General features: G+C 40.3%; 1 protein-coding gene across 1 annotated transcript in view; it reads right to left on the reverse strand.

Moving 5' to 3' along the window:
* The window catches only part of LOC146253585 (myosin-11-like), a 94837-nt gene that overhangs the window by 57978 nt on the left and 10041 nt on the right, over positions 1 to 26818 (reverse strand). Inside the window, exons 4-22 of the mRNA XM_084676704.1 lie at positions 23230 to 23257; positions 19848 to 19947; positions 18777 to 18869; positions 18601 to 18664; positions 17956 to 18054; positions 17377 to 17520; positions 17108 to 17203; positions 16594 to 16712; positions 16123 to 16275; positions 15469 to 15642; positions 14864 to 15037; positions 14280 to 14394; positions 13937 to 14130; positions 13264 to 13385; positions 12890 to 12959; positions 12488 to 12648; positions 12097 to 12205; positions 11810 to 11941; positions 11230 to 11436 (exon numbers count right to left, since the gene is read on the reverse strand). Of these exons, the coding sequence (XP_084532830.1) occupies positions 11230 to 11436; positions 11810 to 11941; positions 12097 to 12205; positions 12488 to 12648; positions 12890 to 12959; positions 13264 to 13385; positions 13937 to 14130; positions 14280 to 14394; positions 14864 to 15037; positions 15469 to 15642; positions 16123 to 16275; positions 16594 to 16712; positions 17108 to 17203; positions 17377 to 17520; positions 17956 to 18054; positions 18601 to 18664; positions 18777 to 18869; positions 19848 to 19947; positions 23230 to 23257 (2354 nt within the window). The remainder of the gene's footprint in view (positions 1 to 11229; positions 11437 to 11809; positions 11942 to 12096; positions 12206 to 12487; positions 12649 to 12889; positions 12960 to 13263; positions 13386 to 13936; positions 14131 to 14279; positions 14395 to 14863; positions 15038 to 15468; positions 15643 to 16122; positions 16276 to 16593; positions 16713 to 17107; positions 17204 to 17376; positions 17521 to 17955; positions 18055 to 18600; positions 18665 to 18776; positions 18870 to 19847; positions 19948 to 23229; positions 23258 to 26818) is intronic.

Genomic DNA, 26818 nt, shown 5'->3' on the forward strand with positions numbered 1-26818 from the left:
TGACTGTGAACTTACAGCGGAATATGGATTACAACAGGGATAAGTTTGCGGCTCAGCAAAGGAGGTTCGAGGAGTTGGAGGCCTTCCTGAAGGGTGGACGTGAAAATTTAGTCACGCCTACTCGTCTAAACAACTACACCAATCTTATCTACTTTTGGCCCCGTAACCAGCACAGGCCTTGGCCAAGGCCGCTGCTGGAAAACAACTCCCCTGGAGAGCGCTGAAGCGAGACTATCTTGCTCTTCCCTTCCCACTCCCCGACCATCATCTGTGGCTTGGTCTCTACCCGGGTCATGACCAAGGACGTCTCTTTGCCAACACAATCTGCATAGGGAGACTCGGACTGATTATGGCCAAGGTCGAGCGCGCCAACCCAGACCTACTCACACACTAACTTTCACCTACTACAGATACCACCACCCCCCCACCTCCATCCAACGCCTTCGACTGCTTGTTTCCTTGGGTGGCTGGCGGGTCTGTGTCCAGCGCCTATCATGGCTGCAGGTCCAGATGCTGTTGGTCTACCCCCCCCCCTTTTCCCATTGCAAGTTTTGTAATGTTATGTTGTAAATGTTTGTGGGCTTATGTGCTGAGGTTTTTGCCTGTTCCCCACTACTCCTGCAGGAGCATTGTCTGGGGGCTGCCTTTTTCTCTCCTCTCTCCTCATGTTATGCTTTGTAACCTTTCTAATTGGCGCCGCTAATGGCTGCCTAGGTAGGCTCTCCTGCCAAAGTAAATTCCTTGTTTGTGTAAACTTTCATGGCGAATAAACACCAATTCTGATTCTGGTTTGAACACACATTTGACCATTTATGAACTGTCCAATCATGCTTTAGGGAGATGCACATTTTTGATGTAGCTTTCATAATTATTAGGCTTCTAAACCTATACCAATTGTGAATTTGATACGCTGATAACATGATTTACATCTCAGAAATCTTCATATGAACAATCTAAATTAAGCTTATGTCAATTATCAATATGAAAGAATGCTCAATGCATCTCCATGTCTCCTGATATAGGTGGTTGAGAGTGAGTCAGAGGCAGGGGCAGCATGCAGGGGCAGTGGAGACAGCTCTGTTGCTGAGGGGAGTGCTGAAAGGTGACAGGTAGTTGAAGATGTCCCATTGCTTATTGGGAAGTTTAGTTTTCAAAATATTTAAATGTCCATTCCCTCAATATATGTATAACAACTATGGTAGTAATAGTTGTGGTAAATGCACCAGAATGCGGGAAATTGCATCAACATCTTTAAAAAAATTACGGGGGAGAAACCCCCAGACCCCCCGGCAAAATGTGTCCGCCCCACATTCAAAAGGCTGCTGACGCCCATGACATCAGGCACAGAATTTTAATTTGGGGGGGGGGGGGGGGGCAACCGTAGTCTAGTAGTAGTTGTAGCCTACAATTTACCGGCGCAGCTTCTCCACATAGCAGGGCTATATCGCATTTTGCCTTGTTAATGACAATGATCGCTACCACTGACATTTTTATGAATGAGTGATTTTCCCCTAAATAAATGTCAAGCTTATTTACGTTTTGACATATTTTCAGTTAGCAGATGATACTATTTGAATCGCGATTCCATCTGAGATAGCTACTGCTGGTAACGTTGTTGTTAAAATAAGCTTCAAAGGGGGTTCTTTATTAATGAATGAATGCAATATGAGTAGGCTAAATGCCTGAAAATATCATGAGAAGGGAAAAACTTACAATTACGTTTAAGTCATAGAGATTAGGTCAATTTTTACACCGGTCTGCCAAATGTATTCGTTTTGAGTCAACTATGAGTTTGCTGTTCACCATTCCCTCTTGCAGGGGAAATGAGAAGACAACTATTTCATTCTACTCTTCACTCTTAGTATTTTGAGTTGTAAATGAGCAGAAAAAAAAAATGCTTTTAAATCTATGTAATATTTATAAATAATAAGTAGGCTATGCATTTTAATATAAAATATACAGAAATATCAGTTTTAAAATGTAATTTAAATACGCAAGCAAGCACACCCTAAAATTTTCCCAGAAATTGTACCCTCTCTAGTTTCAATGTGTTCTGGAACTGTGCAGACCGTTTTCAAGCTGACGGACTCCACCCAAACCGTAGAGGATCTCGATTACTAACAGCAAACATCAGTCACGTGCTCCTGACCACAAATCAAGTTTCTCTCCCTATCCCTGTTGTGTCTAAGCTGACTGACGCATCCCAATCAACCTCCCATGGAACAGAACAGAACATTCAAACAGCCTCCTGCAAGGTCATGGGCCCTGCACAGATCTGTACCCCCGGATGAATTCCCTTGTGATGGAACAGCTCAGTGTCATAGGCTTTCTCAAAGAAACGGTACTCTAGGACAGCCACCATGCTATTTTATTAGACATACCGGTCATCATCACAAACAGAAAATGGTAAAATGCATGGTTATAAACCTGAAACTAGTGTTAGAAGTCACAGACCTATCCATATTCTTCCAACAGATTTATCAACACCTGTTTTATCTGTTAATACCCCACAGATGAAACTGGCCCTTCTAAATGTTAACTAAACTAAATAACTACAAACTACTACTAACAAAAAAAATTTAGTTAATGATCTGATCAAAGAAAACAACTTAGACTGCATCTGTCTAACAGAAACCTGGCTAAACAATGACACGGCAACAGCAACTCTGATAGAAGTGTGTCCACCCGATTACAGCTTTCACCAAGTTTCTTGGAAATCAAAAAAAGGTGGAGGAGTCGCAGCTATTTTCTCCTCTAAACTGTTGTTCAAAATCACTGAGCTAGGTGAATTCACATCATATGAATATCTTGCTATAGAGCTCAAAACCGAATCAATACTTTTTGTTATTATATATCGGCCACCCAAGCACTCGCCAATATTCATACAAGAATTCTCTGAACTATTATCACTATGTGTCACTAGATATGACAAAGTAGTTTTAAACAGAGACTTAAATATCCAAGTAAATAAAAAAGCAGACCCAAGAACTATTGAGCTCTTAAATCTCCTTGACAGTTTCAATCTAATTCAACACATAACAGACCCAACACACCGGCACGGAAACACACTAGATCTAGTGATATCAACTGGACTAAAGATCAATAATATCTCAATAACTGATCTACCCCTCTCAGACCACCATTTTATACTTTTTAATGTGGAAATTATCCTAACAAAAAACACAAAACAATTCTTAGTCCAAAGAAGACATTTAGACGATACAGCTATGATGACATTTTCTGAACAATTTGCTCTATATGAGCCAACTAGTCATGATTGCTCTCTGAATGAAATGGTAGAGAACCTCAATGATGCACTATTATCTGTGTTAGACTCTGTTGCACCACTGAAAACCAAAAAGAAGTGCACAAGCAGAACCTCCCCATGGCTGAGAAATAAAAATGTTAGTGAAACGAAAAGAAAATGCCGTGCAGCAGAGAGAAAATGGAGGAAAACAAAGATCACTATCCACTACAATATCTACAAAGATACATTAACCACCTATAACAAAAACATCCGTCTAGCAAGGAAAGAATATTTCTCCAACATTATTACAGAAAATGCCAGAAATTCCAGTTCTTTTCTCCACCATTAACCAGCTGCTAAACATGGTACCTGTCCCACCCCCATCCTTAGCAGTTAAATGTGAAGAGCTTGCTTTGTCCTTCAAGAACAAAATAACTTTGATCAGAGCTAGTATTATTAAAAGTGAGGTCGAAACTGACATCAGTAGATTCTGCAACATAACCATGAGCACATTTACCTGTATCACACTTAGTGTTCCAAAATTGTCAACAAATCTAACTCCACAACCTCAGATATTGATCCTATACCCACAACATTCTTTAAGCGAGTGTTTGATAGTGTCTCAGGTCCGGTGCTAGAGATTATAAACACATCCCTTACAACTGGCATCTTCCCAGATGCCTTCAAAACAGCTGTTGGAAAGCCCCCATTAAAGAAACCCAAATTGGATAACAGTCTACTTGCAAATTACAGACCAATATCAAACCTTCCATTTATTAGTAAAGTACTGGAAAAGATAGTTTCAGTCCAACTAAATTATTTTCTTGAAGAAAATAACATTCTGGAAGTCTCGCAGTCAGGTTTCAGGAAATATCACAGTACTGAAACAGCTCTCACCAAAATAATTAGCGACCTCAGACTAAACTCTGATGCAAATAAAGTCTCTATCCTTATCCTTTTAGATCTCAGTGCAGCATTTAATTGATACCATTGATCACAACATCCTAATCAATAGACTGGAAAAGCTTATTGGGTTCACGGATAGTGTATTGAACTGGATGAAATCATGTATCACAGGAAGGAAGTTTTATGTTAGTTTAGAAAACCATAGGTCTAAGAAACATGAGAACTGCTACGGGGTTGCTCAAGGAAGCTGCCTAGGTCCATTACTTTTCTCTCTTTATATGTTACCGCTCGGTGACATAATCAGAGAACATAACATGAAAATGGATGAATGATAAATTTCTTAAATTAAATGAAGACAAAACTGAAGTCCTACTATGTGGCCCCAAATCCAAAAGAGAGATGCTTACTAAGAATCTAGGAAGTTTAACCCCCTGGCTTAAACCAGAGGTGACAAGTCTCGGTGTAATCCTGGACTCAGATTTGAATTTCAACTCCCACATTAATAAAGTGACCAAAACTGCTTTCTTTCACCTGACCAAAATGATGCAGAGAAGTTAATTCATGCTTTTATATCCAGCCGGCTGGACTACTGTAACGCACTTTTCGCTGGTCTTCCCAAAAAAAACACTGAAAGACTACAGCTCATTCAAAATTCTGCAGCTAGATTATTAACCAAAACTAAAAGGAGAGAACACATTAGTCCTGTCCTAGCTACTTTACACTGGCTCCCTGTTACCTTCAGAATTGACTTTAAGGTCCTATTGCTCACATACAAAGCTCTACACGGACAAGGACCTAGCTACATTGCTAACTCTCTTATAAACTACACACCAGCTAGAACACTGCGATCATCAAATGCAGGCCTATTAGAGGTCGCCGGAAGCAGCCATAAGAAGATTGGTGATGCTGCCTTTGCCAATTACGCCCCAAAACTATGGAATAAATTACCCATAAATATCAGAGAAGCAAATACGCTAGACATTTTTAAAAGACAGCTTAAAACCAGCTTAAAACCTACCTAATTTTTATCTCAGAAGGGCCTTACAACTGGTAGTAGTTATATTATTGTTTTAACAGATTTGCTTTGCATTCCCGCAAAGATTGCGGCTTGTGTTTAACTTGCACTATTGCTTATGTGTTACATTTTATCAATTTTTGTTGAGTTATTGTATTTTGTTATTCTGTAGTTTCTATTATTATTATAATTTTACTTTATTATTTTTTTTATTTTTTTATTTTAATTGAGAAATGACAAAGACTGCAAGAGTGCATGTGTTTTGTCATATGTTTGGAGCAGCTCGGATCTAAGACGGATTCGAGAGACCGCAGGTAGAGTGCGGCTTGTCTGGGTTGTTATATGTTTGGAAACTGCACGAGGCAGCTCGGATCCAAGACGGATTCGAGAGACCGCAGATAGAGTGCGGCTTGTCTGGGTTGTTATATGTTTGGAAACTGCACGAGGCAGCTCGGATCAAAGACGGATTCGAGAGACCACAGGTAGAGTGTGGCTTGTCTGGGTTGTTATATGTTTGGAAACTGCACGAGGCAGCTCAGATCCAAGACGGATTCGAGAGACCGCAGATAGAGTGTGGCAAGCCCTTACGGAAGGAAAATATATTGCAGTATATTGGAAAATATGATGTGATATATTAGGCAATATATGTCCATATATGGGATTTAATAATTATATTGTACGGAAATACATGGGATAATGTATTGCTGATAAATATATTACTAATATATTATAAACTATAATATATATTCATTTAATATATTGCAATATATTGCAGAATACAGCAATGATTGCCGTTTTCCATATATTGCAACATATTCAACATGAATATATAATATATGTGTTTATATATCCCAAAATATATGCAATTTTATATCTATAAATACCACCATAATGTATTTCCGATTTATATGGGAAAATGTATTTGTAATATATGTAAATATATAGTGCCACATGTATGTTTAATATATGGTAGAATATATTTGAATTATATGTAAAAAATATAGCTGCAAGCAGCAATGGCGAATTCCTCCTTCAAAATGGCAAAATATTGTAAAATTGACATAATAGATAGTTACACCGGGATTACCCAGAAAACTAGAAACTGTTTTGCAAAAAAAAAAAAACACCAAGGCCTGGATTTGAGCCTAGAACCCTTTGAATACCAGCACAACCTCTCATCCAATTGAGCCATTCTAAGATCTAGACTTTATTGTGTTCAGTTACTGAATAACAAAATAAGACGTTTCTCCTATGGCAATCATAGTCACATTTGGTCCAAGCTCAAACAGCTCTAATTCAGGCATATATAAATAAATGTCAATCTTATGGTATTTACGTTTTTGGGGGCAAATTTTCACTTAACAGGTGGTACTGTTTGATTCGGGATTCCATTTGAAATACTGCCGTTGACAACCTCATTAGAATACCTTGTAGATGGCTGAGCGGTTAGGGAATCAGGCTATTAATCAGAAGGTTGCCAGTTCGATCCCCGGAAGCGCTAAAATGAAGCTGTGTCCTTGGGCAAGGCAATTCACCCTACTTGCCTCAGGGTATGTCCCTGTACTTACTGTAACTTACTGTAAGTCACTGGATAAGATCGTCTGCTAAATGACTAAATGTAAATATCACCATATATATCTGTACATTGTATGTGCATGTTCTCATATATGTACAATATATCTTTCCATATAATTTTACATATATTTAAAATATATTCTACCATATATGAAGCATACATGTGACACTATATCTTTACAAAAATGACCCATACATTTTCCCATATAAAGCGGCATAGATTATGGTGGTTATTTATGAATACATAATTGCATATATTTTGGGATATATAACCACATATTATATATTCATGTTCCATATATTGCAATATATGGAAAATGGCAATCATTGCTGTATTCTGCAATATATTGCAATATATTACATGAATATATATTATAGTTTATAATATATTAGTAATATATTTATCATCAATATATTGTCCCATGTATTTCCATATATAATATATTGGTCAATGTAGTGGAAAATAATATATCAACAATATATTAAAATGTATTTCAAATCATATATTGGTAAATATATTTTCTTTCCGTAAGGGTTACTCTTAATGCATAGTTTTATAGAAACTGAAAAACAATATTCCAAGTTTAGAACATGAAAGTTTTAGTATAATGGGATCCATTGACACCAATTACCATGAAACATAAACAAATTGGACTAAACCATCATGTTTTCAGATTTGAAAACCAGCAGCATCTGTAGGTATGCAGGCCTTGTATTTGCTTTGTCAATTTACAGCCTTGTACTTGCCCCCATACTCTCCCTTCCTCAACCCTATTGAGGAATTCTTCACATGGAGGTGTACGATAACCACCCTCATGAACAAGTTACTATTTTCCAGGCCATGGATGAGGCATGCAATTACATCACGGCAGATCAGCGTCAGGCCAGAATTCGCCATGCCTGGAGATTCTTTCAGAGATGTTTGTCAAATCTATTGCGATGTTAATGAAAACTTGTGGCCAAATCCACAAGACAGGGTTGATGGAAATGTAGGAGAGTAATCAATCCTTTATTTTGCTTTGTTTGTTTGTTTTTTGAGCCAGGTGAGGAACACTGCAGTACATGTTCAAGTACTGTAGCATAGTTTTCTTTTGTAGCTTATTATGTTTGCTTTGATACAAAAAAAAACAAAGACATTTTGTTATTTGATTACATTTACATTTATTCATTTGATTGTATTTCATCTATACATTTCTGATTTTGCTCAATGATTCCACTGTCTTTGCTATTCTCTCTTAGTCCATTTATGGTGATGTAGTATCTTATGAAACATGTATCACATATTTTGTAGTATAATATTTAATGATTGTATAAACAACTACTTGATGAAACTGTGGGTATTTTGTGTGTGGATGATCTACGTGAATGTTCCTACACTGTAAAAAAAAAACAGTGTAAAAAAACAGGAACAATCTGGCAGCTGGGACACCAGATTACACCCATTAAATTAAGGTAAAAAAAAATGTTTTCATTAACATCAATTAACCGTTAAATAATTTTAATTTTCCAGTACCAAATATAAGAGATTTATCTGTAATATCACATTACAGGCTGCTCTTTACCGGTAAGTATGACTTTTATTAATTTAACTTCTCTGGAAAAAGGTGAGGGAGTCACCTGGTGGCTGAGCGGTTAGGGAATCGGGCTAGTAATCTGAAGGTCGCCAGTTCGATTCCCAGCCGAGCTAAATGACATTTTGTCCTTGGGCAACTTGGACACTTAACCCTGCTTGCCTCGGGGGAGTCCCTGTACTCACTGTAAGTCACTCCGGATAAGAGCGTCTGCCAAATGACTAAATGTAAAAAAACTGCATTTTCAATAAATAAAACTGTGAAAAAACCCTAATTAAGTTTTAATGATTAAACATGTTTAACACACAACATTCAGATCCTGTTATCAGTATCCAAATATTGCAGACATTGCCAGCACTTCAGATTACACCTGTGGCGCCAGCAAGCTGTACGAATTGGTAAGTAATATATCTCGTAGCTAATTAGTTCAAAATCAGGTTAGATCGGTTTCTAACTGGACAACATTCACACTCAGGGTGAACACTTAATGTATCCAAACTACAGACACATATAAACATTACACATATAAAAACAGAACGAACACAACAACCAAACTCAAAAAAATGCTTATGTAACTAAGTTTAAACCTTTAACGTTGGAGTTTTTCAGATTGCCGCGGGGCATTCTGGGTAACAGGAGCGTTGCCGCTACACAACTATCTAATCAACTTTCCTTCGTCCTACTCTTTAAATGTATTCATTTAGCAGAAGCTTTTATCAAAAGCGACTTCCAAGAGAGAGCTTTACTATAAGTGCATTGGTCTATGATCATAAACAACGAGATAGCCCCAAAAAGGCTTTTGCAGGCTTTTGTAGTCTTTGATATTGACTGGTGCATGCTGGGATTGCACGACGTCAACTACCCCAGCTCAGTTCACAATTCAACGTTCCTTTGTCTAAACCAAAAATTATGTTATTAAGTTATTTGTCCGTTGGATGAAAGTAAATATCTGCTAAATAACTGATAAAATAGCTAGTTTTGATAAAGTGAAGTTATGTGTTTTAACTAGTGCTGTCAGTTTAACGCGTTATTAACGGCGTTAACGCAAACCCAAATTAACGGCGTCAATTTTTTATCGCGCGATTAACGCTCTTTTTGGCCTAGCAAACTTTGTAGTTTTTTTCACATGCTGTTGCAACAACTACCCACGTTAGAAAAACTACAACACCACACCGGATCTAGCTAGACCAGAAACAAAACAACAGGCACGCACTTGATTGGCTTGCGAGCCGGCTAAAGAGTAGTAGCAGAGCCCGTTTACGGATATTAGACATTCTCTGGTAGTTGGCTAACGTTACGTTTTGAGTGGATGGCGAGTGCGAGACGCCGAAATGGATGCCAATAAGATTCTGAATGGAAAGTTTACTTTAAAAAAGTTGCCAAATGGTTCCATTGACAAGACCAAAGTGATCTGTGTGTTTTGTCGTTGTAAACTGAGCTATCATCGCAGCACGTCCAGTTTGAAATACCACTTGATGGCCAAGCACACAGCTGATGCGAATTCTCAGCCCCCTCGTCAAAGCCAGGCGATTGCAATGTTGTTTTCAATAAACAAAATATTTGCACGAGGCAATACAAACCACTTTTCCATGTTGATAAGAGCATTAAAATTTGAAAAAAGAATGGGACAAAAAGAAATCAAGGGACATTTAGAATAGATAAAAATGCGATTAATTGTGATTAATCACGAGTTAACTATGACATTAATGCGATTAATCGCGATTAAATATTTTAATCGTTTGACAGCACTAGTTTTAACAGAACATTTTCGGCAAAATGTTATTAATATTTGTAAAAAAAAAAGATATTTTAGTGTATTTTTAAGTAACAACATTTGGCTGTAATTCTTATGTAAAAAACAGAAAGAAAAACAGAAAAAAACAAGTATAATTTACTTTTTTTTTGACAGTGTATGGTATTTCATGATAAATTCATTATTTGAACTAATGATTCTGCATGCACAAGGTGTCTTTAAAGATATGAACATTCAATGCTATGCTTTGAACATGTGACAGTCTGTGTTACAAGTAATGACTGTTTTTGAGTTTAATATCTACAGTATATCTACAGAAAAAGGACATCAAGGTTCAGAAATTAGTGTCAGTGATTGTAAAAAAAAAAAAATATTTGTCAATATGTCATATTGATGCATAATACATCATGTCTGAATTATTCCTGAAATATATACTGCAATTAATGTGAGAATGAGAGGTGTCATTCTTTTTTGTAAAGAGATTTTACAAAAGATAACATTGTGTAATGCTACCTGTTGCTAATGCGTTTTAGGTCAATGGTTTATATGTGACACAGTCTGCTTGTTAGGTGACAACCTTTGCTAGTGTAATGGAAGAATAATTTAATATGAAGCGGGTCAGATGGCTGAGCGGTTACGGAATTGGGCAATTAATAAAAAGATTACCGGTTCGATACCGGCCGTGCCAAATTATGTTGTGTCCTTGGGCAAGGCACTTTACCCTACTTGCCTCCTGCCCCTGTACTTACTGTAAGTCACTCTGGATAAGAGCGTCTGTAAGTATGAGACATGTATGAAGTGTTTTTGTAGTTTTAGTGCATTTTGGATGGTGAAATAACTGCTTGCGAAGCTGAAAGTTGGTTAGGAGAACTGTATGAAGAGTTTTGAAAATGTGACGCAAGTATTGAAAAATTGGTCTTAGCGTTTGTAAAAAACTGTGATGTGCTTTTGTTTTTGGTCAAACCCATTATCAACTGAATGGCAGACTACCTTGCTGTTTGATTATACACGACTTCATTTGGTCCTTTTAGCTATCATAAGAGATAGTGAACACAGGAAGCCTTTTTGCCACATTATAACTCACATTCATCCTCTTCCTCCAGACACACAATAATTCCTAACTAATTAAGTTATTTATGAGGTTGGACATTTTGTCTCCCACCTGTAGCTGCTGCTCCATGTGCCTCTTCTCCTGCTGGAGGCTCTGGCTGCGCTCCTCCTCCTCTTCCAACCGGGCCTCCATTTCATGCAGCACCTCCTCCATCTCCTGCTTCTTTGACTCCAAACGAATCCTCATCTCCTCCGCCTCGGCATATAGCTCTGTTTCTGTATTGAGCTTCTCCTGGAGCTGAGTGTGCTCCTTCTCCAGCTAGGGATAAGGAGTGTGTGTGTCAACTGTTTGTGTGTGTGTCCCTGTGTGTGTCTGGATAAATGCATTTTCTTGAATGTGTAACAAAGTTGAATGGGTTAAATTCACTCCTCAGTATAAATACCGCCCACCCGCACTATTGAATAGCTAGCTTTTTGGTGGTGTAGCTGGCTAAAGCTGGTGGTCCGTCACATTTGTAGGTCAGAGGAACCAAGTTGGAACCCTGGTGTGCACAAGATCAGGAAAACTCAATACTGATGGGTGACACAATGACACCTGTGACACGTGCATCAGATTCACCTGTGTGTGTACTTTGTGTGCATATCTCTGTGCCACTTGTGTAGGAATGAGTAAGTACGTGTGTGTGTCTCACCTGTATGTGTTTCTGGGTGATTTCTTTCAGCTCAGTCTGACTCTTCTGTGCCACCTCCTTGGTCTTTTGAAGTTCTTGATCCTTCTGACCCATCTCTTCTTCCTGTCTAGTCACCTGGAGGAGGGGCTTGACCTGTGGAATGGACAACAGAGACATCCAGTCAAAACCCCACCAATGGTAGCGTCACCTAGTGTTAGGTGTGATTCTATTCCTTTATTTTGAATGCTTGCTTTAGATTTATCTGGAGTATGTGTGTGACACAGTGTGATGTGTGTGTGTCTGTGTACCTTGGTGAAGAGCCTCCACCACTGCCAATTCTTGAGTTTGAGGTAGCAAGCACAGTTCCTCTGAATCACCTTCATGGCAGTCAGCTGGGCCTGCCTCTTACTGAACATCCTGCAGGGAAACAGGAGAAAGAAGGGGACGTGCGCGTGTGTGTAAGAAAAATAAATAAAAGAAAAGAAGAAAGAGAGATAATGTGCAAGTTAAGTATATTTGTAAGAGACAGTATCTAAGTCAGAGTGCAAGCATGAGTGTGTGTGCAGATCCAGTGAATGTGTGCATCTATGTCTCAGGGTGTGTTCTAAAGAGAAGGAGTGTCAGTCGTGTGTGTGTGTGTATGCATGTGTGATAGAGTGTACGTGTGTGCGTTTGATAGTGTGTGTGAAAATTCCTTACTTGCGAGCCAAGAAGGCTCTGGCTTGCGCCTGGAAGGCAATGATGACGATGGTGAGTTTAAGGTCCCTCTCCTCCTCCAGCTGGGCCAGCACCCCTGTCCTGAAGAACATCTTGCTCTGACCGATACGGTACAGGTTAGTATCTAGGTCCAGGTGCTTCACCTGGGAGGAGAAGAGAAGAAAGATTCAGTCTAGGGTAAGCCTTAGGAGAACCACTGTGCTTGCAGTAGGGAGTTTTCCTGTTTGGTGATAGGCATGCAGTCTGGTTGAACCTAAAATGTCGTGTTGAATGCCAAGATTGTTGGGGCAGGAGAAGACATCATCAGTAGCTTTAGGTGGAAAAAATAATCCTCTGTTCCTCCTCCTTGGTTTACTCTGTTCAACTGATTTAAATAACACTAACCATAACACAGCAAGCCTGTTTCCCATCCATGAAGCCTTTGGGAATGGCATTGGCAGCAAGAATTTCATAGCTGTAAATAGAGAAAGGATTTGTCTGTTCTATTAGAAAAGCCCCCACCCCCCAAAAAAATAGTGAAAGATAACAGTATAGATTGGAGAACTCTTTGCCTATAGAATGTTTACCCAATTACCGACCAATTATCAAACAAAGCAAGCCTAACCAAAATTCCAACACTGGCCACAACTAGTTGTTGCAATATAACCAGTTTTATTTGATCACAACTTGACCTTAGTGTATTGTAAACAGTTTTTGGAACTACTCATATTCAAGGTCCAGTCTACGAGGGTTCCTCATGAGGGTCTTTGGTTCCTTACCGTTGACGAAACTCCTGGAACACGATGCGGTTGGGAAATCCCTGCCTGCAAATCCGGATCCCCTCCAGGACCCCGTTACACCTCAGCTGGTCCAGAACCAGGTTGGTGTCCATTTTACCGGCCTGCCAACAAAGAGATGTGTAGATAGATGGATGAATGAATGAGATAGATGGCTGTGATGGATGGAATACATGGATGGATGGGATAAATGGATGGCTGAATGGATGAATGGTATTGCTGGATGGATGGTATTGCTGGATGGATGGATACATGCTTTATCAACCAATTAATGAGAGAAATAATGCTTATGGACGGTGGAAGGGAGAACAATGGTTGAGGACGAGGGTCAAGGTAGCGTAGTATGAGAGCTTGGGTTGGTTCTTTCTTCTTTTTGACAGGAAGGGGTCGGAGGAATGCAAAGGTAAAAGTCCCTTGGGTGATTGGTATGCAGATTAGACGGTTGATTGAGTGTGAAAGATTCACACAAGTGGCTTGGATAAATGGGTTAAGTGCATAAGTGCAAATGTTTCGCCCGAAGGGGAGAGAACAAGAGTCAGTCAGACGCATTTCAAGAATTTCCCTCCATATTTGTATTTGGAAAAAAAGGCAAAACACATTTTTTGATTTTATTTGACAAGATAGATCCGAGGGAGGTTGCTAGGGAGTAACCCACCATCTTCTTGTGGTTTGGGATGATGCAGCGCACAAAGTTGGGCTGTGTATTGTGCAGGGTGGTCATGAGCTTGCCCAGGGACTCCTTGTAGAGCTGGCCCACCGTGCGGAACATGCCCTTCTTAGACTTGGTGGAGCTGGGGGTAGAGCTCTCTGACATCTTGGTGAGGGTGTCTAGACCCACCACACGGTCAACTGGAGAGAGATAAGGAAAGGGGAAGAGCGGGAAAGGGGAGAGACCGGGAGGGATGGGAGATGCAAGCGAGACCGAAAGACACCAACCCTCTCTGCTTCCTTAGTGTCACAACAAATTTAGAAAACATGTATGAACCCAACCAGCTCACCGTCCTTCCACAGGTCCTGGATGAAGGGACTTGAAGAGTTGTTTAGCAGAGCCGTCACGTTGTCATTCAGAGGGTCCATGTTTTTGGTCAGCCAGCTTGCGCCGTTGTAGTCCACCTGGGGAACATGGACAAATAACTAGTGAGCTTGGAACAGTTCTGGGAAAGATGGCTTCAAAGAAAACACAGTTCCATTTCCGTTGGCAAGCGTCTGAGGCACCTAAAGGCAGGGGTGCTGCTAAGTATTTTGGGCCCCATAAAGATGTTGCAATTTGCCCTCTCCCCATTTCTGCTTTTTCATTCAACATATTTTAATTCCAAGCTTTTCGAGGGCCCTTTCCCCATTGGGGCCTTGGGTACTGAGTCTGACTTTTCCACTCACTTTGATCTCCCTGACTACAGGATTGCAAGTTTGTATAGAGTTGTTGTTGAAAAAAACATATTCAGAATCGTCTTGTATTGGTAAATTGCAAACCATTTAAACTTGGAAAATGCAAACATTGCTGAACATTAGTAAACTGCTTTATAACTGAATCCAACATAAACATGAATCAGTAAATCTAATTAGAATCAACATCTGTTTTTACCTTGCCTGCGTAGTGCAACACAGAAAACATGGTCTTGTCTTTCAGGCTTTTGGGCTTGGAGAATTTACAGTGTGTGCTGTGTGTGTTCATCAGCTTCTCCACGAAGGACAGGTCTGTGGCCTTAGGGAACCAGCACTCCTCATCCAGCAGAGCCAAGATACCAGGAGGGTTGTTCTGGAGAAAGAGAGAGACAGACAGACAGAGAAAGAGAGTGAGAAAGACAGAATATACATAGAGTGAAAGTGAATAAAAGCTATTCTATCACATTTGGGTTGCACTTTTAGCATTCTCAAGTGTGCATTGGAAGTATGTTGTGTACAGTGTGGGTTCATGGGGCAGTATTGTAAACGGGAGAGATGGTCTGACATGAGTATGTGTGCATGTTGGGAGCAATATTATGTGTGTGCATGCCTCTGTAAATAACAGCTCTCGGCAGACGTGTTTATGCAAGCGGTGACTGGACTTGATGTGTACTGTCTGTCTATGTGTCTCTCATTATCTGCTCAAGGATCCCCTCCCCCAACCCCCCAAAACCTATCCCTCTCACTCACATCCCTAACTTTCCCCCTCACCCCCCACCCTTTCCCACCCCTCCCTGTGCTGACCGGCCTCTCTATCAGCTCAATACAGGGCTGCAGGTCCAGCCCGAAGTCAATGAAGCTCCACTCGATGCCCTCCCTCTTGTACTCCTCCTGCTCCAGAATGAACATGGTGTGGTTGAACAGCTGCTGCAGGCGCTCGTTGGTGTAGTTGATGCACAGCTGCTCAAACGAATTGTCCTGCAGGGCAGAGGTCATACAGAGGCATATGGACATATGAACAGCAAGTCTACATCAAGGACAACCCAACTGTACTCTTAACTATTGGTTATTTGTCCATTAGGAACCATGTCTGCAGTTTCATGTAGAAACTATTTTCACCTCTACCAAACGACAACCGCCAATTGTAAGAGCACAAGCTTATTGTCCATGAGTAGATGCACGCTTTCTTCTGCACGGTGAAACGATTGGCAGGTGTAGTTTGGTCGAAAGAAAGTAGCTCCCACATAAAAACTGCTCATAACAATGTCTGTGGTTGATCTTAAGTTAATGGGTCAGGATTTCTGGAAAAATACATTGCTCTTGAGCTTTCAAGTTCACAGTAGACATCTTAATGGCTGATTTCTCCAAAACTCGACAACTCTCCCAAAAACACTAAACGATAAACAGCACTACAGGTAGAAGGATTTTATTCTTTTTTGATTAAGGTACAAATCTCACCTCGAAGATCTCAAAGCCAGCAATGTCTAGGATGCCTAGAAAGGAGGAGGACTGGCGTTTAGACTTGTCCAGAGTCTTGTTGACCCTTGCCAGAATCCAGCGAAACAGGCGCTCATACATGGCCTTGGCCAAGGCCTCAATGGCAAAGTCAGCCTGGGATGCGGAGGAGAAAGGAAGGAGTAGAGGAAAGAAAAGGAGGAGTAGAGGAGAGAGGAGTCGAGGAGAGAAAGAGAGGGGAAGAGATAGGGAGAATTGGAGGAGAAAGAGGGAGGAGTGGATGGAGGAGATGGACAGAAAGGATGATAAAGGGACAGAGGAGAGAAGGAAGGGGAGCCAGAGGGAGATTGAGGGAGGTAACAGGAAGATAAAAAAGGCAAATAAAATGGGCATGAGACACTTGTTACTGATTCCTAATGGTAAGGTTCAGAGTTTGAAATGGAGAGGAGAGGAAGAAGGACACCACAAGTGTACCTGTTCCTTGGTCTGGGCCTTCTGCACTACTTCCCTACCCACTTTGATGCGGGGAGTGAGGATGGCACGGGTAAAGTCTGTCACATTGATTCCTTGCAAGTGGCACACTTTCTGGGCCGCTGGACGGAGAGAGGAAGAGAGAGAGAGAGAGATAGAGACAGAAAGAATAAGGAGAGAGAAATAAAAGGAAAGAAGAGAGAAAGAAAGAGAGATAGGTAGAGATACGGAGAGAGCGATAGAGAAAGAGAGAACATGTTGAAAAGGTGGCGAGAAAGAAGTGGAAAGAAATATGGATAGGGGAAATATGAGATAATGTAATAGAAATTATGGGAAAAAGAGACTACAGCCTGGTAAGGATAGCCTTGAAATGTCACCTGTGTATCCTATGGTATCTTTGGTGTCACCTGTGTATTCTGTTACCTGTGCTGTTACCTGTGTTTCCTGTCCTACTTGTGTTGTCACCTGTGTTATATGTGTTGTCACCTGTGTATCCTATGTTATCTGTGAGTCCTACCTGTGTTGTCAGGCATGGTGGCCTGCTCATTGTTCCTCTCCTTCTTGAACTCGATGTTCCCCAGCTGCAGTACGGTGGAACATACCTTCAGCATCCCTAAAAGAGACCAGATGATGTGCACATTAAGATGCGTGTTTTATATGTTAATATATTATACTGTATATTAATATAATATGTGTAAAGTGTTATATTAAAAAGCCATACCCAGAGGGAGAGAGAGAAGGGATGAAAGGATACGAAAATAGAGTGGAGATTCCTGGCTCCCTTACCAATCCTCTCATCTTCAGTGAAGCCCATGATCTCCATGGCCTCCAGAGTCTCATGAAACATCTTGCCATCGTCCTGGCCTGGCACCTCCACATGGCCTGCCACCAGGAACCTGTAGTTCCCAAAGCCCTCCAACAGCAGCTCCTCTGTGTGTACACACACACACAGGTTTTATTATGCCAGGGAGGACCCACAATTCACTCCAAAAATCGTGTTTTCCATAACCCCTAACCCCAACCTTAACCCTTAATGTGATTCTTACCCTAAACCCCCTTAAACAACCCTAGAAACAACACATGAAGTTGCAGGGAACAATATATTTTTTTCCTAGTTTTCTGTCATTGTGGGGACCATAGGTCACAAGTTAAACAAAACCACACAAACACATACACACCATGCAACAGCACACTCACAGATAGCATTTCCTGGTCAGCAACCTATAATCAAGGGCCTAGGGTTTTCCATGGTCATATACAATCACTAGGGGGACATAACCTGGCCACTGGCCCTTCAAAATGGCTCATTGCGGCCAAATTGATCAGAGGGAGCCTCTGTCCTCTGTCCTGAGCCTTAGTCCTCACCACATAACTTGTCTTTGGCTCCGTCCACCATGTAGTAGAAGATATGGAAGGCCCTCTCAATTTTACCCTGGCGGATACAGCGAGACTTCTCCAGCAGGTCTGACGGTCAGGAGATGGTTAAAGAGAATCCACCAAGTCAAATAGGTGGTTGTATATGTTATGGCTTTAGATTTTTTTGGGGGGGTGGGGATAACGATTTTGCAGTTAACCATGTCAGCAAAAATATTTGTCTCACAAGGGACTGCGCACACAAAACGATCAAAATGTTGATCTTGCACTTAAGTCATTAAACTATTACATAGTTTTTTCTGCACTTTACTCTAATTTACTAATTGATGTTATTGTTGCACTGTAGTTGAGAAATTATTATTGTTGCACCATACCTGGGAGCTGAGATGTGGTTATTTTGCACTGTGCCTGCTAAATACAGAATATTGTTTTACTCTAATCATTAAAAGACAGCACTGTTAGAACAATGTACATTTGGTCCTTCATTTTCAGTTGTACTTTTTACATGCACTGTTTGTATGTTGTATTAGGTATATTAAATGAATAAAATGTCAATGTAATAATATACACAGTCATACATTTGAACAAAGTGTGTATTAGTGCTATGTGTTTGCTGTTGATCTTTTCAGAGGATACAAGTATCGATGTTGGCCCCAACAATATACCCTGTCACGTCAAAGTTGAGCTTAATGAATTTGCCCTGTGAGGATAAAGTTCAGATGAGGAAACTTGAGACTCATACATACATTTCAATGACAGCAGTGTAGATCATTTTTGTATAATTTATTTGTGGTCAGTGCATTGAGCATTACGAATCGAGAAGAGTTGTCATTCTTGATGGTCTTGGCATTTCCGAAGGCCTCCAGGATGGGGTTGGCCTGAAGAAGCTGCTTCTCTAGCTCTCCCTGTGGGCCCGGAAAGATGCTTGCTGTGTTACATTATGTAATGATAAGACTGTGCACACATGCATGTACAAAATCACAAACACACTCACACACACACATAGTACATCACATTGGGCACACAAACACACATTAAATAACAATGTCTAAAGCACCAGAACAGCAAAAGCAGCCAACTCAAATTTTTGGGAAAATCCGTCACTGCAGTCAGAGAATCAGATTAAAGGTATGTTTTTCTACATGTGAGGATTACAAGACCAGAAGGAGATTGATCATCAGATCTAATCCAATGAGTGACAGAGGCAGGTTGGCATGCAGTGGTGTCATTACTCTCAGGCATGCTAATACTCACATAGGCCAGTAATGAGGCTGTCTCTTTCTACAGAGGAGGGACAGGACCATGTGGAGGATTAACTTTAACCACTAAACAACCTCTTCCCACTCCCATCCTTTTCCACATATGGAAATAACAATGGTATTTCATCATCGTTGTCTTCAACCTATTGTGAGCAGTGAACATTTACTTGTACAAGTATATCCTTTTCTGGCAGAATCTTCCTCCCTCTTGCTCTACCCCTTAGATAGAGGCATGTGATAAAGGTTGTGTCTGCAAGTGTGTGTGTGTGTGTGTCAATGAAACACTGAAACATTGAAAGCCCCCCCCACCATTTAGCCTCCCAATGCAAGACCACCACCAGCTAAACCATAGGAATGGACAATTTTTCCAGTAAGGTCAATAAGGATTCCATACCTTTACCAATGTCGGGGCATTTGGATCCTGTCACATAAGCATTGTATTTAAGTACATTCTATTACATTTATTTAAAATATGACATTTTGGGGGCAGGGTTAGGATTAGTTAATATTAAATTCCAATATTATTTAAGTTTATATGCACACTGTTGTAATATACACCTGCACATCTGTGGTCCTGATTTGGCTCATAGCAATTTGTTTCAATAGCAATTGTAAGTTACTCACAGAGTTGGTGTCCTTCTTGCCCTTATGTGAGGAGGCTACCACAGCCAGATACTGGATCACCTTCTTGGTGTTCTCTGTCTTTCCTGCTCCAGATTCACCTCTGGGGAGGGGGTGAAGGGTAAAGTGGAAAGATAGGGTGGGTTGGTGGGTAGCACAGAGAGGGGGTTGTCACGAATATGGGTTGGGGGGGGGGGGGGGGCACTAAAACAATAGCAAGTGCGTGAGTGGTAAGAGATAAATGACAGTGTCTGTCTATCCACTAGAAGATTATCAAGGATTTTTGTTTCCTTTGTTTTAGACCAATTTGCACGCTACGTCACACGACTTTCAAGAAGGCTCAACTGCGCATGTCGGTTGCAAAAGATGAACTTCTCCCGGGTATTATATCCTACACTTGGAGTGTCAATCAGGTAATCATCTCTGTCCACTGGATTACAGGGCTTGACATTAACGTTTTGAGGCACTTGGACAAGCACATTTTCGTTTCACTTGTCAATGCACAAAAGTCACTTGACCCCGATACCTTTAAATAGCCTGACCAAGTGATCAGGCAAAACTGGCCTGGCTAACGGAGGTCGCTTTATCAGCAGTCGCGGAGCCAGAGGGGTGGCCGGGGTGGCACTGGACCCCCTTGATATCGGACTGGTCACCCCCCTAGGTCAGGGCTCCGGACTAACTTTTTTTACTAGGAGCACAGTAGCCACCTGACTTAAAATTTTAGGAGCGCAAGCAGAAAATTTAGGGGCACACCTTATATTGACCTCCAATGCATTTATTAATGTAACTGGATACAGTACAATTCAGTGGCAATTTTAGACCCTTTTTATGTATATATATTTTATATATTGTTTATTATCATTTGATGCTGGTATGAAGAAAGGGACATCCTTAGTTTTTTCATTCAATATTTTGCATTATAATACATAAATGTATTAATTGTTATCCAGTGAAATAAGGGATTTATATTAGCAAGGGCGTTTACGTTTAGCACTTTTGCAAGGCACTGTATTCATGTCACATTCTCATTGAGCACCCCTAAAGGTCTGATCCTAGAATCGCCCCTGCCACGCACCATATAAGCTTGAGTTTAAATACATTATTTAATGTGACATTATGCACTGTACATGCAAGTCTTAGCTAAATGACTTAACCGTATGATGCACTTTTCGATCAGTCCTCCGACACCACAACACGATACTTGCCGAGCGCAACAGCTCAAACACAGGCAGGGATACAGTAGCAACGCTAGTGCTAAATAAGTATTTGGCTGCTAGGCTCCATGACGCCGGGTAAGAAGGGCTCGTTAAGCTGCTCACCAAAAGAACAAAGGGGCACCCACTTGTCTGGCAGATTAAGACATGTTCGTAGGAACCTAGCGAAAAATATCCACCAACGTCACACTTTAAACCCTAGGGTGATTTCAGGTAATGTGGGACACTTTTTGGTAGAGGCTCCAGTAGACTTACAAAATAACTGTTAACTCGCCCCAGTGGTGTTTCTGTAAATCGTTTTAGGGCTTGGGAACATTTTCATGTTGGAATGAAATCGGAATACACAATATTTTAGAAGCTACACACTTTCAAACATATCATGACCCCCTCTCTCACTCAGGCACCATTTTCAGGTAATGTGGGACAGCTTGTCTGGTAAAGTGGGACAGTCATCGTCTGTCAGCCTAGTCTGCTAATATAATAATAATTAGTTTATATACAACAATGCTAGGTGCAAGGGTGTGGCAAGATTCATTTAGTTGTGGGGTTTGACTTATACAATAGGCATAAAGTGTAACTGATGTAAACCTTAGTGATCTGCAGTCTATGTGCTACCTAGATAGTCCCGCTGGGTTAGCATTTCGTTGGACTAGCGTTAGCGGTCATGCTTACAAGTCTGAAAGCGCTGGTTCAATGACATTGTAAGTTGTTATTTAGTTGGGAACTTAAGTGCAGTATGTTGCATTGGTATTAAACATTTGAGAACTGTCAAATTAAATTACTTTTATAGCATAAACACAGCATTACTATATGTCCCACTTTACCTGAAAAATGCTGTCCCACATTACCTGACATGATCAGGTAATGTGGGACAGTCACATAAAACGTTTTTTTTTTTCTAACAAAGCATTATTTTACACATTTTTGTGTGTGTTTCAATCAGTGGTTAAACCCCTTCAATATGCTGCAATAGTTTTCATTGTAACTTAATTTAAATTCCTTTCCCAGCCTTATCATTGAGAAATATAATGTCATATGCCGCTGAACTTTCGATGCATTTTTTCTGTATAGACCTCTTGTCAAGCCAGATCACGCCTACTCTGATGATGTCAGACAAATAAAAACCACTGCATAGTGACTAGAAGTGTTGTATTTACAAGTCAAGATCAGCTCTGGTGATTGGATAACGGTTTTGCACATGTTAAATCATCAAAATGCATAACTGTCCCACTTTACCTGATGTCCCACATTACCTGAACTCACCCTACCTGTTGCCTTTAACCGTCCAATTATTTACTACTACTGTTGCATCCCTTGACATGTCATCTCCTTTTCCCTCTTTCTTTTTCTATTTTTAGCCCCCGACAACTGTTTCGATTTGTCCATCATTTTCCATAGACGACAACTCAATACTCGTAACTGCTCGCTCAGCGCTCACGGCGCCCCCGCTCCCTCTAGATGTCAAAATTCTATCTTATGAGATAGGACGCCTACGCTAGCAGTTCTGAAATGTTTTATAACATTGAGGAAATGCAGAAACGCACAACAGCAGCTATAAATAGAAAATACAAACAAAAAGATTTAATATTTTTAAATTTATTAATTTTTACCATTGCTTTGGCGCCCCCATGGTGCGGCGCCCCTATGTGCCGCATATAGCGCATACCCACTTTTTGCGCCCCTGTCTTTAGAAAGCTGCCCTGCTCGACTTTTTAGATGTAGAATTGACTGTAAAACTGTACAATTATGAACTTTGTGACATGACGTGAAGACATGGCTGCCGCTTGACAATGCAGTCTGTACCGAGCAACATTCTCACTCAAATTTCAAGACTTTCGTGACCCAAATCAAAATTCTGATGCGACAGATCAATGGGGAATCGCTTTCTCTCATTAAGGCTGTCCTCCTCGACTTTTTTAGTCTTTTTAAATCTAACTATTTGTATGATCTGTGTGGTCCTTTTTCCGTTTTAAATGCTACCATTTCCCGGTTTTCTGCAGCCACATTGCGCGTGCATCGTGAATGTTAACAAACAATAAATTGGTCTATTGAAAACAACCTTACTTGAACCCTTTCAGTCATCTGACAGGCTGATTAATGACCAGTGTGTATGTGTGAGTGTGTCTGATACAAAAAAAAAAAAAAGGTCAGTGCTTGGTGTTTTGACTTACGTGCAAAGAATAGACTGGTCCTCACGGTCTGTGGAGAAACACAAATAAGGGGGTCAAGGGATGGATACACAGAGATGCAAGGGAATGATGACAAGACTCAGGTGAACCAGGGGCCTGTACTACGAATCAAGATTTGGCGTTAGCGAGGTAACTTCAGGTTCAACCCAGGCTTTTCTATACTATGACGGTGGATCACTTGTTACCGGGGTAGATCGCCATGGTAACACATGCTGAACGGCTAACCTGAGGCCTGTTCCATAAAGGCTGCTCAAAAAAACTAGACTTAAAGTCCTAAACCAGACTTGAATAAGTTTAAATAGTCAAGCGGGGCTAAAGCGGTTCCATAAAGGCCAATTTCAGCTCACGCAGTCCTACTAATTCAAGTCATATTTAAGTAGTCAAGCTAATTGCGTGTGCACCCTATTCTTAAGCAGCCCGAGAGGTAAAACATGGATCATATAATCCACCACGGCAAAAGCAATGCACACGGCCACGTGACTTCTTCCAGAAAGAACGTTCCCTTTAAATCGTGTTCAATGACAGCTCCCTCATCCACCGCTTCAATGAAAATAAAATGACACGCCATGATTGACGTTGTGAACGATAGGCTACGTAGGTCGAGGACCTTATTAGACCTTTTTATTAAGACACCCTCTAAACTCATCTAAATTGGCTTTTTTGACATCGTTTAAAATAAATAGCCTACTATTAATCAATACATCCAGTAGCCTAACTTTTCAACATTGTTTTTGTGTTGTGGCAATGGAGGGCGGATTTAGGTTTGTTTTGCAATTGTAGGCTACTGTTAACAATTATATTGCTACGATAATTATACTTGGATAATTTAGATTGAGATATAGGCCTATGCCTGATGCCATAAACATTTGAAATCACAAACTAACAGCCATGCATTAACGGCTATGGTGTGTAGCCGATCAAAGCATTGTTCATCATTGTTTAATGCATTAGGCTAAATGTTGTAGCCTATGTAGGCTATTTTAGTTGATTTTCTATCAAAGTTGAACATATCAAACTGATGAGAATAAGAAAATGAGAATGGTAAATCATCGGTTGGTGCGCGGATAGTGAGAGGTGCGCTCAGAAGAGCCAGAACATTTCGAGACCGACAAAACCCTTTCGCATTCCCTCATGAGAATCTTTCTGAAAGATATTGGTAGGGAATTACGTATATTGCCAGCTTCTTGAGCCGTATGTTGCCAATGCGACACATTGAAGCTGTGCACTCACAGTCCCACAAACTGTATGCATAGCATTTCGTTATTTTTCTATGGGTACTTTTATAGTGTGGGTGATGGGAGAACCTGAGCAAGAACACAGTCTGCCGGGTAATTTGCAACGGATTTTCTTTAATGGCTGTTGCCACCATATTCTGATTAATGGAGTGATGAAAAAGAGATATTCAAAGTGCCCTTTGTAAAAACTTTGGACTCTAATATGTTGACAAAATGAAACAAGGTTTTTCACTCAATGTTCTGATTTATGTAATGAAATGTATGCAAAGGATATTATATTTTACAACTTAATAATTTGCTCATTTAAACATACATTTACAGGAAACTAGTAATAAAAACAATATTTGACCTACTATTAGTTATCAACTGGGGAGGTTTCATGTTGATATGTTATCCCTATTCACTGAGGTGTCTCCCCTTAACCCTTTGTCCTTGGGTTGCTTTGACCCATTTTATAATAATTTTCATATCAGAAATTGGGGTTTCTTTCAACCAACACCTTTCAAACCAAAAAGAACAATGGGTATCTGTACACAGCTCTTCACAAATGATACATAAATGATAATTTCACTACTTTCATTGAATTTTGACGTTTCATTCACTTTTAAAGCGTTTTTCAAAAATAATGGATAGGACATTGAAAGAGATAAGTGGTGAAAAACCCCAGAAAAGATTCAAAAGGCACAACAAGAAAGAAAAAAAAAAGGTATAAAAAGACCGAACGTAGACGTTTAACAAATACATCCTCATGTGTTATCCCTTCCCTAGGAACACAGAAAAATATGTCAGTGTAACTAAGTTTAGTGTCATTCATTCAGTCATGTACTATCTCTTTTCATATTCCAGTTTTTCTGTCTCCAGCCTTGTTTTTTTTATTAAAAGCCTCTTATAATTGAGCTCCAGGGTTCTTTTATACAGGGCCCTCACATTGTCTGCTCCAACCTGAAACAAATAAAGAACATTGTGGAGAGTGGAGGCACAGGGGGAGGAAGAAGTTCCTCTTCCTGCTGAGTTTAACACCATAGCAATTTAATCAATTGAGTCATATTTGAAATGAGCCCTTTAAGGACTTGTGTCTTATTGTGTGTGGTGGTTTTGGTTTAGGACTTGTGTCTTAAACCACCATTAGTAAGTCATTACAAACAATTCAATCACAGCCACATGTTCACACACTCTCACCATCTGTGCTGCAAGTGGTAAATACAACTCAACAGTGTACTCCCAAAATGAGCAGGCAGACACAGTTTCCTGATCATCTAGGACCTCCACTTGAGAAAGTAAATGGTATATTTGATCAATATTCAGCAACCACATATGGCAAACACACTGGCTTATGACTATTAGTTTCACTGTTACCTCTGTATGGCACAGTGGGACGACAGTGGGTGGTGGCAGCAACACTACTGTATTTCCTGTCACTGCAGAGAACAGTAATACATTTCACTCTTACAATATTCATAAATAATTGTTGAATGAACATGGTGACATTACTTTGATTACTTGAAACATACATATGCCTGGGCTTCCAACCTGCTGCCACCAGGGTCTGAAGAAATGCCCCCTTCCACTCCTTCCATCATGGGGTGACCATGATAGCTGGAGAGGGCCAGCTCCTCGGCAGGAGTGAGTTTCATTGTTCTATAGGCCTTTTGTAGCTATACAATATCCTACAAAATTGACTAATTCAGGCAATTCAGCCATGTACTTGTTGGCCTTAAAATATGTACAAGTATTGCCTACTACTTAGCGTTTTAAATTATGGTTTCATATTTATTTTTTATTTGCTCCCACAATCGTTTGCCACTGCAGTGTTGCAACTAAAATAATAAAGCAACAAAAGTTTAACGTTGTGGAATGCACACGTGTAATATGGTCACATCTTCAATAAGTCATGTAGCTTACGCATTTACAGCGTCTGCTCTTTTCTGCCAACTTTAGCTGCTATGGTGCGTAGCCAATCAAAGCAATGTTCATCATTGTTTAATGCATTAGGCTAAATGTTGTAGCCTATGTAGGCTATTTACGTTGATTTTCTATCAATGTTGAACTGATGAGAATAAGAAAATGAGAATATACGTGGTAAATCATCGTTTTCCCATTGGGTCAGTGTTACAGGAATGTCTGGTTAAGCTCCAAGGCACGCTAAGCCCAAGAGTTAGTCTGACCCTGACCAGACTAGTTTCGTAGCCTAAGTTGCCATAGTAACCGAGTTCGAACTAAGTTGAGCTAGCTTTATGGAACCGAATGAACAAGAAATGAGTCTGACTAACTGACATAAGTCTGGCTTATTCGGTAAACTCGCTTTATGGAACAGGCCTCAGACATTGTTAAGATAC

The sequence above is a fragment of the Hypomesus nipponensis genome, chromosome 17 (assembly GCF_054491055.1).
Source record: "Hypomesus nipponensis isolate SF chromosome 17, ASM5449105v1, whole genome shotgun sequence".
In the NCBI taxonomy this organism is placed as follows: domain Eukaryota; kingdom Metazoa; phylum Chordata; class Actinopteri; order Osmeriformes; family Osmeridae; genus Hypomesus; species Hypomesus nipponensis.